Consider the following 13,773-nt stretch of genomic DNA (forward strand, 5'->3'; position numbering starts at 1 on the left):
AAGCTGTATGTTTTATAAAAAATAAATAAATGAAGAGAAAATTAGAAAGGGAGGTTAGAAAACAAAAAAAACAGGCAAAAGAACCGGTGAAAAGAAGAAAAGAGAGAAAATAGAAAAGAAAACAAAAAAAACTAGTGAAAAAACAAATAGGAGGTTCCTAGAAACCAGATTGAAACATTCGCCAAACAAAACCGGTCAGAAACTAGAAAACCTGGCAGAAGAAACCAGCGAAATCGAACAAAAAAGGATAAAAAATAAATAAAACCGGTGAAAGAGTAAATGAAAGGTTCTTAGAAACCAGTTGGTAAACCTGGCAGAAGAAACCAGAAAACCGAGCAAGAAACATATGAAAAGAGATAAAAAAAAGGAAAAAATGAAGAAGAAAATGAAATGAATATTCGCAAGAACATTCGCAAGAAACTTTCCACAGCTCCCGAGCGATCTATTCCTCGTGGCCGGCCCATGTTAGTGCGCTAGCGAGGGATCGCAGTGTCGTCAGACATAGACGATACATACATATCGAATCACGGTTAACTTTATTTTTTAACAGTACAGACGCATATGCTCATGCATATGTACCTACATTCAGCTCTATACACGCATGTACGCACTCACATGCTATCCATATAAGCATTTCTGAGAAACTGAGTCGGCACATCATTTTGAATTGATGGTATCCCATTGAACACATATCACCGAAAAACTTGAAATAAATACAAGAACATGCAAATATCAATGTCATGTCTGGACTTGAACTCAGTTGGACTGAGAGTATCATTGTTCTTCTAACCATCCAACACAGCTTGGTTCTCAGTTAATGGTGACAGCTTGTAAATGTCACTTTCTATCTTTTCTAGTGCTGACAACTGGAACATTACATGTGCGTCATTTGTCGTAACTTAGAATTTTTTCTTTTTAGATTTGTTTTAAAACATGATTTACCTCTTGAACCGTGTGTCCAAACTATTAACAGTTATCACTCTTGGATGTCTCATATCAATAGGTTTAACAAATGTACAAAAACTTAAAATAATTTCTCGTATTTTTTTAAAAATGTTCGCATTATTGAAAATTGTTCATAAATTTCAATTATGTTTTTATTTAAAAAAATCAAAATTTCCAAAAAACAATTGTACACTTAAAAGATATTTGAATTTTTTTTCAAAACTATTCTGTTTTAAAAAATAATTTTCAACACATGTTTGTTTTTTAATTAAAAAAAATGTTCTTTTGAAAAAATTTGTTCACAAACGTTTTATAAACTATTTATGCTTTTTTCAAAACCAGACAAAAACATTCTAGAAGTTTGGTAAAACAAAAAAAAAAGAACCTTCCCAAAACTGGAAGAATGTATACGGAGTAATAACTAACTTGGACCGGCCATATGGGACAATTTGACGCAATATGTCAAATAGAAAATGCCGTGCAGCACCACCAATCATTGACACAAACTCCTAAAAGCCCATGAACTGACATAGCTCAAATGATTAGGTTTCTTGTGATGTAATCAACATATCAGGATTTAAGTTTTAGACTTGACATTGATGGTCGCATTTTTTTTTTGAATTTATATCAGACCTTTCGGCGATGTGTGTTTAATGGCAGTTTTCATCGACTATGAAGACATATGTAATGACTTTGTCAATTTCAAAATGATGTGTCGACTTAATCTCTCAAAGGTGCTCGCATGGATAACGTGTGTGCATGCGTTTATAAGATAAATGTACGAGTCTGTGTCCATATTGTGTTAAAAAACATGAAAACCCTATCAATGGTAACACAGCGTATCAAGGTACAAAGAAATCTGTTCCAGTTGTTAAAAGGTTCAAACATAAACTTCCACACAATGTGTATATATTTATACCTACTAATACTAACTAGATCATCGATGGCACGCGTTGTTGCGCCCGTCTATTTATGCACTTTAATGTTAGGGATTGATACATATGTAAGTCAAGATTTACTGTTTTTCAAAGTTGGCATGAACTATTATGTATATATTCGTGATTTTTAAAGTTTATTTGGTCAATTGTACATGTGGTGGGCGTTCATTTATTGTGTTTGCACTCCATTATTTTCTATTCCATTTTTTTGGTGGAATGGCTAAGTTACATAGTCCAACAAAAGAGGAGATAGACGTTTGGTGACCGATCTCATTGGAGCTTGAAATTTTTGAAAAATTCAAATTCAAACTTTTTGTTTAGAAAAATGTAAAAGATTATGCAAGTAAACAAGGATGTTATGTGTATGTGTGTAAATTTCTATGATGAAATACCTTGAAATGCGATCTGCACAAAAAAGGACAAATTCATGGCCTGGGAGGATGAAACATATTTTGCTCTGAAAATTTACACGCGTGTGTGTTATGCTTCAAGTATATCTGTATTTTTTTCAGAATTTTTTGAAACGTAAAAATTTGACTTTTCATGAAATTTGACATTTGAATTTGGAGGCCTCCATATTTAAGAACATAATGCAGCATCAGTTTTGAAACATTTTTTGATTTTTTCGAACTTATCATAAAAATAAGAACGATTTTGCGTATATTCTTCGAAACATGAACAATTTGAATTCCAAACAGATTTTTGAAAATTCTGAATATTTCACAAAAACATCAAGAAAGTTTTAAATTGGATTTTTTAAATTCACGAACATTTTCTGAAAACACAAACTTTTATAATAACCTGACTATTTTTTCAATTAGTGCTTTTTTTTATTAAAATGGTAATTTTTTTGAACATTCAGAACAATTTTGAAAATGTTTTTTTTCAACTAATAAAATCATTTTAATTTCGTAAATATTTCATTGAAACAACAACATTTTTAAATTTGAAACATTGTTTCAAATGCGAAAAGAATTATTGGAAATCATAAATAATTATGGAGAAACAAAATTTTAAAAAATTGGGAACATTTTTTTATTTTCAAAAACAATTCATAAAGAAAATAAAATAAAGTGTTGAATATTTTTTTAAACGGAAACTTTTTTAGATTATGGAACATTTATCGAAAACTTGGAAAAAAATTCTTAGGTTTTTGAAAATTTCGAGTTTACTAAAAAACGAGAAAATGAAATTAAATTTGGAAGGGAAAAAAGTGAAAGGAAATAAGAAAGAAAGGGAGAAATAAACATAAAAAAGAAAAACATAGGATGAAAAAAATGGGCCAGGCCGGTATATGGCGTCCTGTAGGAACTTTTAAGTATTTGACACTTCATGCGGCAAATAGGGTTCTGCCAGCTGTGTTGGCTGAAAAATAAGCGGGCTGGCTTTGCTGGGCCTGAGCACGCGGCCCAGATACGAAATCCACAAACCGTTTTTCTTTTATAGCAGATGAACGCACAGAAATTTAGTACCATCTCGGATAAAAATAATCTATTCGTTGGTGAACAGATGAAAAAATTCGGAGAAACGTACCTTACTTTGTTAGTGTACTAGCAAATATGCCCATGCGTTGCACCGGGAGAATCAAAACACACTTCCCTGGCCCAATGACCCAAGACAACATTCTGTTGCATCAGCCATGTAATATATATTTTACCAATGGTTTTAAAATGCATGTATGAGATGCTACACTTCAATCATGAAATAATTGATTAATTTAAATATCTAAATTACCTTCCTAGTTAATTTGCAGTATAAGGAGTCATTACCTTCATCATTTGATTTATCATTGAGAGCCTAAATCATGAGGATCGTACATGTATGTACATATATAAGAAATTAAGGTTTAATTGGTAAGTTACCACATGCCCATTACTGATTTTTGTTACCAAATTTCTTCTAAACATACATGCACGGAGACCTATAAAGTCTAAAGTACAACTCAATTATCTTTCATATAGAAGGAAACAAAATAAACGGATTTGCACATACCACACTAAAACGAATTTTTTATTTGAAGAGGTCACAATAATTTTCATGAAATCAGGTGTATGATTCGGAATTTGTTTTTTAACCATGCATGCTTCAGATTCCACGAAAAGGCATTATTCCCCATGCGTTGAAACGGAAAAAAAAAATCATCCCTCATACACACACCTGACAGCATCGGCGAATCCCTTCAAATCTTTCACAATGCCACATGAGAAACAGCATGATAAGTGATGTCGCGCAAAGTTCATAAGGTTGTATTATTTGTGAAATGTACTCAACATGTTTCCAATTTATTAGACAACAGAAATATCAACGTTAAGACGGGATTTTCAAAATACCCCATATAAAGAAAATATTAATAAAGGTTGCATCATAAATGGAATTTTAGGAATGATGATTAATATAATAGCATATTTCAAATCTACATATCTTTTTAAAGGGATTTCCATATATAACATGTTAGATATGTAGTTAGGATTTGAAAGTGATTAATATAATACCATATTTGAAATCTACACATATTTTTAAGGGATTTCTATATATAACATGTCAGATTTGAAGTTGGGGTTTGAAAGTTATGAGTTTTTTTTACATTGAAAGTGATTAATATATAATACCATATTTGAAATCTACACATCTTTTTAAGGGATTTCTATATATAACATGTTAGTTTTCAAGTTAGGGTTTGTAATTTATGAGTTTTTTTTGAAATTTTTGAATATGTCCAAAAATAGAAAGAATGAAAATAGAGTAATTGGTACATTGTGCAGCCCATCTGCTAAGTGACGCTGGGGCGAGTAGTAATATCCTACGCCTACCAACATTAATAGGAGAGAAAAAGAAGTAAAGAGAAAAAGGGGAATTGAACCTGGGTCTCCCAAATAGAGAGGTGAGGCTCGCACCACTACGCCAACCACCAGCACATTATTGACTACAGGGGCTTAATTTTAATAACCGAGCCTGTCGCGGATTTTAGAAGGAGCAAACCGAACCGTTTTTTTCACTTACCAATGGCATGGTGGGTAATTCTTTACAACCTCAGGGGCAGTTTTAATGACGGACGACAGAAACCCAATTCTCTTTATTATTATATTTATTTATATTTATATATTTATATATATATTATAGGTAAAGATAAAGATAAAGATAAAGATAAAGAGGTATAGGTATAGATAAGAAGGAAAAAAATTGTTAAAAAGAAGAAGGAAAAGAAACAGGAAAAGCAGAAAAAAGAGAGAAGGAAAGCAACTCGTATCCTATCCGTCCTACCGGCCCGAGTCGAGTCGGTTCGCAGCAAACAGTAGCAGAGCCCACCTGCAGCCTCGGGATTTCGCTAAAAAAATAAGACCTGCAGGCAGCCTCGGGTCGGTTCGAGCAGCCGACACCTGCCACTCGCGCCGCCGCCGCCGCTAGGGCTTCCTCCCTCCACGCCGCCCGCGATCGCCGCCGCCAGCGGGGGAGATGGCGGACCGGCTGACGCGGATCGCGATCGTTAACGAAGACCGCTGCAAGCCCAAGAAGTGCCGCCAGGAGTGCAAGAAGAGCTGCCCCGTCGTCAAGACCGGTAACGCTGAATTCCCCCTCTCCTCTCCTCCTCTTGCCCCCACTCGGCGGGCCGCCGGCCGGACGGGAGACGCGAGGTCGTTTGGTCGACTAGATCCCCAGGTTGATTCGGCTGCTTTTCGAGTCCGTGCGTGCGTGGTGTTTTGATCTGGCGCCTCTGGCCGAATTGCTCGCGAGATCTGGCTGCTGGGCACTCAAGGCGCCCCCTTGATTTCTCCAGCCCGCACCACTACCAGTGTCGCTCCTGCTACGGGCTCTTTTACTAATCTTGTTCTCGTGCATGCGAGCATGCGACCAATTTAAGTGCTCTCTCCGCCTCTTGAAAAGAATTGAGGCTGTGCTTTTGAGTTTTGACAAATTAGGTCCGGTCAGTGGTAAAGTCGAAAGCTTTGACTACATCTTCTAAAATATCTGGGTTAAACATGCTTGAAGAAGGCCATGTGTAAAAAATTGCCTATTTTTGCAACGTCTAACTTGAATTGGTGGTGAAGGAAAGGTTGTGTTTCGGGGACCATGTTCATGCCCAGAGCAAATTTTATACGACCGGCTCCCCGGTTGATTGACAATTTGACTATACGTATTGTAGCCTGTGAAGGACATATTGCATCTGGCGCGCAGGTTTGTAGCGTATCACTTATTTTGTTTGTGCGCAATAGCTCTACACTCGACTCGGTGTGGCGTTTGTAATATATCCTGATGCATGCTTATTCTGATTGTATACATTTTCGGCTTTGAGACCATGGCCTATTCTGATTGAACTGGATTACGACAATTTGCTGCTTAATTTGTTGCACAGGGAAGTTATGCATTGAAGTTGGTCCGGCGTCCAAGGTTTCCTTCATCTCTGAAGAGCTGTGCATCGGTTGTGGTATTTGTGTCAAGGTATATGTCTATATGCATATGCTGACAGCTTCCAACACAGCTACTCCCTTCGTGAACTAATATAAGAGCTTTTAGATCACTAAATTAGTAATCTAAATGCTCTTATATTAGTTTACAGAGGGAGTACTAAATTGCATGGTCTTTGTATGTGCTCTACTATTTGGTTTTCTCATTTGTCTGTAATTAATTCTTGCTGCAGAAATGCCCATTTGATGCCATCGAGATCATCAACCTCCCAAAAGACCTGGAAAAGGATACCACCCATCGCTATGGGCCAAATACATTCAAATTGCACAGGTAAGTTTTGTTTGATCAAGACTTCTCGATTTGTATCAAGTTGTGTGTTATTTGTCATTTGTGCAATTACTAATTTTGCACTTGCAGGCTGCCTGTACCAAGGCCTGGTCAAGTTTTGGGACTTGTTGGAACCAATGGAATTGGAAAGTCCACAGCGCTTAAAGTCTTAGCTGGCAAGCTGAAACCAAATTTGGGACGATTCAAAGTATATATCCCATACCTCCTGCACAAAAAGTTTCTTCCGTATTCAGTGAACTGCTCAAGATAGTGTTATTTAGCTCTGCACTTCTCCTTTTTTTTTTTGCAGAATCCACCTGATTGGCAGGAGATCCTTACATACTTCCGTGGCTCTGAACTTCAGAATTATTTTACACGTTTATTGGAGGATAACATGAAGGTACTGTATTGCCACAGTTTTTTATTCACTGTGTTCGTAATTCAGGCAGGGTCTGTTACTATTTAGTTTCTAACAAGAAGCTTGTGATAACCTTTTCATTTGCCGTGTTATTTTTCTGTTCTGTTTTATCATATGTGAAAATAGGCATGCAGGCTAGTAGCAATATTCTCTCCCACTTATGCATTCAACGATATGCTTGTAGTAGATAGTCTAATGTACCTAGAGTAGGCATATAGTACCGCACTTATGGTAAACATTCAACTTCTTTTGTCCTTCAAATAGTAATATGCAATGATCATTTTAGTAAAACCATGGCTACAGCGATTCTTGTATTAATGCTTCTAATGTGGATGCCTTGAGATAACACGTTACTATGTGAAGTGTTGCAAACTTGCAAAATTAAGCATATACGTAATAGCATACTCTATATCTTATGGTTTAGTCTTCCTGATATTATTTAGTCATGCATTTGTTACCATGCCCTCTGTTACTGTCTGACATACAAATACCTGCTCTTTCATATTTCTAATAGACTGTTGTACTACTGTATGTTTTTTGAACAGTTGAATACTTCTGATGATTCCTTGCACTCTCTCTGCAGGCAATCATTAAGCCTCAGTATGTTGACCACATTCCAAAAGCTGTCCATGGAAATGTCGGGCAAGTACTTGAGCTGAAAGATGAGAGGGATATGAAAGCTGAGCTGTGCGTTGACCTTGAATTGAACCAAGTTATTGACCGAAATGTGGGAGATCTTTCTGGCGGTGAGCTCCAGAGATTTGCAATAGCAGTTGTTGCTGTGCAAAGTGCAGAAATTTACATGTTTGATGAACCATCAAGTTATCTTGATGTTAAGCAGAGACTGAAGGCTGCACAAGTCATTAGGTCCTTGCTGAGATCGAACAGGTAATCTGTATTTGTTTTCATGGATATATTTTGAATCTTTTGACTAATAAAATCTTTGAAAATTTTACTGACAAGTACTCTGATTTTGTTTCCAGCTACGTCATTGTTGTGGAACATGACTTGAGCGTCTTAGATTACTTGTCCGACTTCATTTGCTGCTTATATGGAAAGCCGGGAGCTTATGGTGTAGTTACACTGCCATTTTCAGTCCGAGAAGGTATCAATATTTTCCTGGCTGGATTTGTTCCAACTGAAAATCTTCGGTTCCGAGATGAATCTCTTACATTTAAGGTAAGGCAAGATACGCAGATGGTATTTCAGATCCTTGTTCCATGATGAAAATATGTTCTGATGTTTATATTGCCCTCTTAGATTGTGGATACACAAGACAACGCGGAGGAGATTGAAGCATACCAACGATACAAGTACCCTACCATGAGCAAAACCCTAGCAGATTTCAAGCTCACTGTCATGGAAGGTGAATTCACTGATTCTCAGATTGTTGTGATGCTTGGTGAGAACGGGACAGGGAAAACTACATTCATCAGAATGCTGGTACATCTCTCCACCCGTTACTTCTCCCCTATCTTCTCTCTATATATAGTGTACTTTGTGCTCTTGATCTTGCAAGGCACTGCTATATTTGTGTAAATAGCGTTATGACTAAAATGATACAAATGGAAGCTTTGTGCTCTAGACCTATAATTCTGTAAGTTCTTTGATAATGTGATAACTCCAGTCTTACGTATTACGATCAACCATTTCATGGTCAGAATTTTCAGAAGCAATGGTATCTTGTTTTTCTTATCCACTTCTTAAATTTATAGCAACCATTCAATTCCTGAGAACTGTTCTTAAGTCAAAACTGTTACCAGATAGCTACTCTTCTATACAAGAAGTTTGTAATCTAATTTGCATTTAAATTGATGAAGCCCTTGGTTCTTATGTTCATTGTCTTTTATGATCGAACAGGCTGGGCACTTGAAGCCAGATACCGTGGATGGAGTTGAGATCGAAATTCCTGAATTTAATGTGTCCTACAAGCCCCAAAAGATTAGCCCAAAATTCCCGGGCTCAGTGAGGCAACTGCTTCATAAGAAAATACGCGATTCATATACTCATCCTCAGTTTATATCCGATGTAATGAAGCCACTACAAATTGAGCAGCTCATGGATCAGGAGGTGCTGAATTTATCAGGTGGAGAACTCCAAAGGGTGGCTCTATGTCTTTGCCTTGGACAGGTATCTCCTTGTATCTGAAGTTCTGAACTGTTGCTTAGTATTCTTGGTTTAGCAGGACACCATAGTTCATGTTTGACCACCTCATCTGTATTGACAACAGTATCTTGCATGAGATATAACCTCCACATGCAAATGAAGAGCATTTTGTTAACAGCAATTCAAGAGCATTTTTTAAAACCAAACCAAGAGCATTAGATAAAGCACAAAATGTGTTTGAAAAGATGTCATTCCTACTTCACATGGTCTGAGAGATACCAGCAGTGAGAAGGTAAAGAATTAGAGAAACATGGAAGGTGGACTTGGTGACATTGAAGTCATATTGTTGTATGAATTTGTGCCAAGATAAAAAAATGGCTGTAACGGCTGTATTAATTGTTGACATGGATATAACTTCAGACCAGTTTATTGTAGATGCTATAAGAGATAATTTCATTTGCAACATGCCAAGTGATTCATGTTCAGTTGCTGGTTACTATTTCTTCAATGTTTGCTGAAAGAGATTTTGTACGACAGCATAATATGGATGAGACTCAGCTAGCACAACAGATGTGGGATACAAGAATATGAGTACCGTCATCAACGTGTGTGGATGACTAACTAACTAACTAACTTGTGTTTATGTACTTTTCAGCCTGCAGAAATCTACCTTATTGATGAGCCGAGTGCGTACCTCGATTCGGAGCAGCGCATTGTCGCCTCGAAGGTGATCAAGAGGTTCATCCTCCATGCCAAGAAGACGGCGTTCATCGTCGAGCACGACTTCATCATGGCAGCCTACCTTGCGGACAAGGTGGTGGTCTACGAAGGGCGCCCCTCCGTCGAGTGCACTGCCTGCACGCCGCAATCCCTGGTGTCTGGGATGAACAGGTTCCTATCGGTAAGTGCATAAGCAACATCCATCCATCTAGGGAAGCAGAAAGCTAGGGCAATCGACGAGCTTTCCTGGTCAGTTAAGTTGATGGGCACAAAAGCAAAATACCCTTCAACAACTTGGTCTGAGTAACCTCCCCTTCTATCACAATTAGAGTGTCATCTTCACATTGTAGCACAGGGCAGGGTTGAGAATCTAGGACGGGGTGTCGAAGCCTGCAACACATCCAACCACCACAATGAAGAGCAGGGGGGAAGGTCTCCCTGCCTTAATCACCTTTTAAGGTTGATCCGGTCTTCTGGTATTCCTTTGAATAGAATTGATGACTTGGCCGTGGTTAAGAGTGCTTCCATCCATCCAATCCGGTGATCATTAAACCCTCTGGTCCTTGGAACAGAGAACAGTGCGTCCCAGGAGGCAGTGTCAAAAGCCTTTCTTTTTTCCTTTTTCTGCAGGTTTGGACCAAATCCATTGCATATAAGAAATTATCTGCAATGCGTCGCGCCTTGTCAAATCCTGGCTGGTCGTTGTTAACGAGCAAAGTAATCTATTAATTCTAAAACTTTAGTAATCCATTTAACTCAACAATTGAGCAACGAGATCGGTCAGACGGTACCAGGAGAGTTGCCATTGTCTCTCTTCCTAAGCAATATCATTAAAGATCTATTATTTCTCTCCAGTTGCAGCTTCCCAGAATGGAACTGATTGGAGAAAGCAATTATGTCATCTTTAATGGCTTGCAAAGTCTTTGTAGAAAGCTGAGCCGAAACCATCCGGTCCTGGACTTTTATCCCTCGGCACATCTCTTATAGCTCTGATAATCTCGTCTGAAAACGCAGTAGTCATAGAAGACAAGCCAATCTGATCTGAATATAGCTGAACCATGTCAATGCCAAAGTAAGTGTTGGATCGGGTTTCCATCAGTTCTTTGTAGAATTTAGTCAGGACATCTTGTTTTGCCGAATGGGAAAAGTGGGGGCACCCCATCGACAGTACAGATTTAAAACATGTATCTTCCTGCTCTGCTTTGCTGCCATGGCAACCGAATGGAGAAGTGGCTGAATTTTGAGCTTCATAGTTATGAAATGAAATTCAAGCTGACACCTGTGTTTGTTGCACTGACACAAATAACGCTAAATCCGGAGTTCTCTTACCCGTGCTTTACCCCAGTCCTTCGGTTTGGAACCAAGCATGTACGTGTCGCGTGGAGGTGCCCTTCTTGGCTCATCTTCATGTCTGTCAATATGCTAATAAGAAAATCAATTATGAGGAAAGTTTCAGTTACATATATGCAAGATTGTATAAAATATGTTGCATAATACCCAGAAACCTGTTCAGCTAGTTAACTAACACTAACCAGCGAACTGTGAGCAAATGAAGCACGGGTGCGCAGTGTGGTAATTGCTTTAATGTTTCATGTCAAGTTGGCAAAGCCCATTGAACAGGGGTGCACACCTGACAATGGGTAGTGCTGAAAATTACCAATGTGGTAACTACTTCAATGGGCTTTGCTTTAATGTCTTTCTTGTCAAGTTGCACTTTGGTAAAATTTCCAGCTATTAGCTTAAATGTTTTTACTATGTAAACTAAATAACTAATTTCAAGGTTGAGTCTTGTTTGCAGTTCAGTGTGATTGCGATAATGGCAAATTGAATTGGAAGAAATAGCATTAATACTTAGTTGGATATGCCCATAAACTGAATGGGCAGAGTCATAATTCAGTATGATGCATTTATGGACTGCGGCATGCGACATCTCCTAGCCGCTATCTCTTGTGCTTGATTGCCAATTTTTTGTGCAAAATATGAAAGAAATGTGTATCTATCTACTATTTTGTGTAGTTGGAATCGAAACCTTCTAAGATGTATAAGCAGTCATATCCCTCTCCCAGCATCACTTGATTTGAGCAGCACGTAGAGTTTTGCATCTGTAGTTTTCAGCGCTAATTTCTGTTGTTTTGTTCCTTCTGGTTTGGCAGCACCTTGACATCACGTTTCGGAGGGACCCGACCAACTACAGGCCTCGGATCAACAAGATGGACTCAACCAAGGACCGGGAGCAGAAGGCCGCCGGGTCCTACTACTACCTCGATGACTGACTGATTGGCGCACCGCCCCTCCGGAGAGAATTCAGTTTGACTGATCTTGTTTTTAGGTGAATTGAATTATGCTCGGATAGACAGACATACCTGGGTTTGTCCCCGTTTTTGTCCTGGGTTTTATACTGACGTTGGAGAGATTTGGCAGATGAGACAGCGAACTGCACCTGCTCTGTCCCAGGTCAAAAGCAACTCTGTTATCTTTGTTACTTAATTAGCAGCTACTAATTGAATTAGCATACATGCAAAGCCAGACCTGATCTGAATCGGATGGTTATGTTTCTGCTCTTTCTCGTGTCGCTGGGTTTTTCTAATTATGCATTTGCATTTTTCTTTTGAAAAAGCTACCGGTTTAAACTGCAGAAATTATGTACGGAAAGGTCGCACACGACTATCAGTTCATACTCATGCACAGCAATGCAATTTATTTTAGCATGAACTGCATGAGTCTTAAAAATGCCAACGGAGCTCGAGCTGTTGGGAGCTTGTTTTGTAAATTCAAATTTTTGCAGCGTAAAAAGTTCTGATTTCTTTTGTGAACACATACACATGTTACTATGTATGTGTAAAATTTCACAATGTTATACTTTCACACATGGTGTACAGAAGAAAGAAATGTGTATTTTCAAAATGGGCCCTTCTTTTTTGTTGTTTGGCCGGAACTTTTTTGTACAGCCCATGAATCACAATATTTTTTAAGAAAATTTCACACGCTCATGCGGAACACATAAGTTTCGATGGATTTTTTTTGGATTGTTTTGAACCTTAAGAAAATGCCTTTTGATTTTTTTAATTGGGAGACAAGCAAAAATGAAGGGAATGAGACAACCTCTACAAGTGCTCATAGGTAAGATGATTAAAGAGAGACGAGAGTGAGAAAAAAAAACACTAATCTAAGAGCAAACCCTGTTTATTTATTTGTGCGAGAAAGCCAACCCTATTTCTCCTCTCCTCATTTCCATTGGCCAGCCAGAATCTCCACCACTGACGCATGCTTGACCACCTTAACAATTTTTCCGCAACATCATCTGTGTTGCAGAAGTCCTTCTGCAACAACATCCATGTTGCAAAAAGTCGAGACAAAAAAAAATTCTGCAACATCATCTGTGTTGCAGAAGTTGTTCTGTAACAACATTCATGTTGCAAAAGAGTTAAGACGAAATAATAATAATTATGCAACAGAACCTCTGCTGCAAATGTTTCTCCAATATGAGGTCTCGTGCAAAGGGTTCTGCAACACCACATTTGTTTCAATGGTGAGAAAAGGGCTGGGCAGCTGCATGGCTCCAGATCAATGGTAACAATGAAAAAAATCATAAACTTTGTTTGTTTGGAATATGAAGGGTGACACGTCGATGTTGGATCCAACAAAATCCAACTGGCTTCCATCCCCCCCCCCCCCCCCCCAAAGATTAAACATTACTATTTTCTATTTGCCACTGCCTACGTGGTGTTTTGTTTGTTGTTAACGGTTGTGGTTGAACGGTGGTAGGCGTCTGTTTGTGTGAGCCAGAGTTATTTCTCTAGCTACATCTACATCACGGTTTTGAGAATCAAACTGAGACATGAAGGAGTAATAGCCGTGGGGTTCACGTGTTTGAGAAGCAGATAGGGTGACAACTCACCCAAATCGTGTCTGCCT

General features: G+C 38.3%; 1 protein-coding gene across 2 annotated transcripts; it reads left to right on the forward strand.

Moving 5' to 3' along the window:
• The first annotated feature begins 5,205 nt into the window (after positions 1 to 5,205).
• LOC123191098 (ABC transporter E family member 2) lies at positions 5,206 to 12,419 on the forward strand. Of its 2 annotated transcripts, XM_044603876.1 has the most exons (12): positions 5,206 to 5,439; positions 6,235 to 6,320; positions 6,520 to 6,617; positions 6,705 to 6,822; positions 6,925 to 7,014; positions 7,616 to 7,920; positions 8,016 to 8,211; positions 8,293 to 8,475; positions 8,893 to 9,162; positions 9,794 to 10,039; positions 10,489 to 10,575; positions 12,012 to 12,419. In XM_044603876.1, exons 1-12 carry the CDS (start codon positions 5,337 to 5,339, stop codon positions 12,129 to 12,131), a joined length of 1,902 nt encoding a protein of 633 aa, XP_044459811.1. In that variant the 5' UTR covers positions 5,206 to 5,336; the 3' UTR covers positions 12,132 to 12,419. The 2 variants fall into 2 exon arrangements, with proteins under 2 accessions (XP_044459811.1, XP_044459810.1); XM_044603875.1 differs by lacking the exon at positions 10,489 to 10,575 and having other exon boundaries at positions 5,207 to 5,439.
• The last annotated feature ends 1,354 nt before the right edge of the window (positions 12,420 to 13,773 follow it).

This window comes from Triticum aestivum, chromosome 2A, assembly GCF_018294505.1.
Source record: "Triticum aestivum cultivar Chinese Spring chromosome 2A, IWGSC CS RefSeq v2.1, whole genome shotgun sequence".
NCBI lineage: Eukaryota > Viridiplantae > Streptophyta > Magnoliopsida > Poales > Poaceae > Triticum > Triticum aestivum.

Excerpts from the sequence above, each read along its gene's own strand:
- LOC123191098 (XM_044603876.1), top strand. The coding sequence starts at position 5,337 with ATGGCGGACCGGCTGACGCGGATCGCGATCGTTAACGAAGACCGCTGC. Across the intron at positions 5,440-6,234 it reads CTGCCCCGTCGTCAAGACCG|GGAAGTTATGCATTGAAGTT; the intron begins GTAACGCTGAAT and ends TTTGTTGCACAG. Across the intron at positions 9,163-9,793 it reads TATGTCTTTGCCTTGGACAG|CCTGCAGAAATCTACCTTAT; the intron begins GTATCTCCTTGT and ends TGTACTTTTCAG.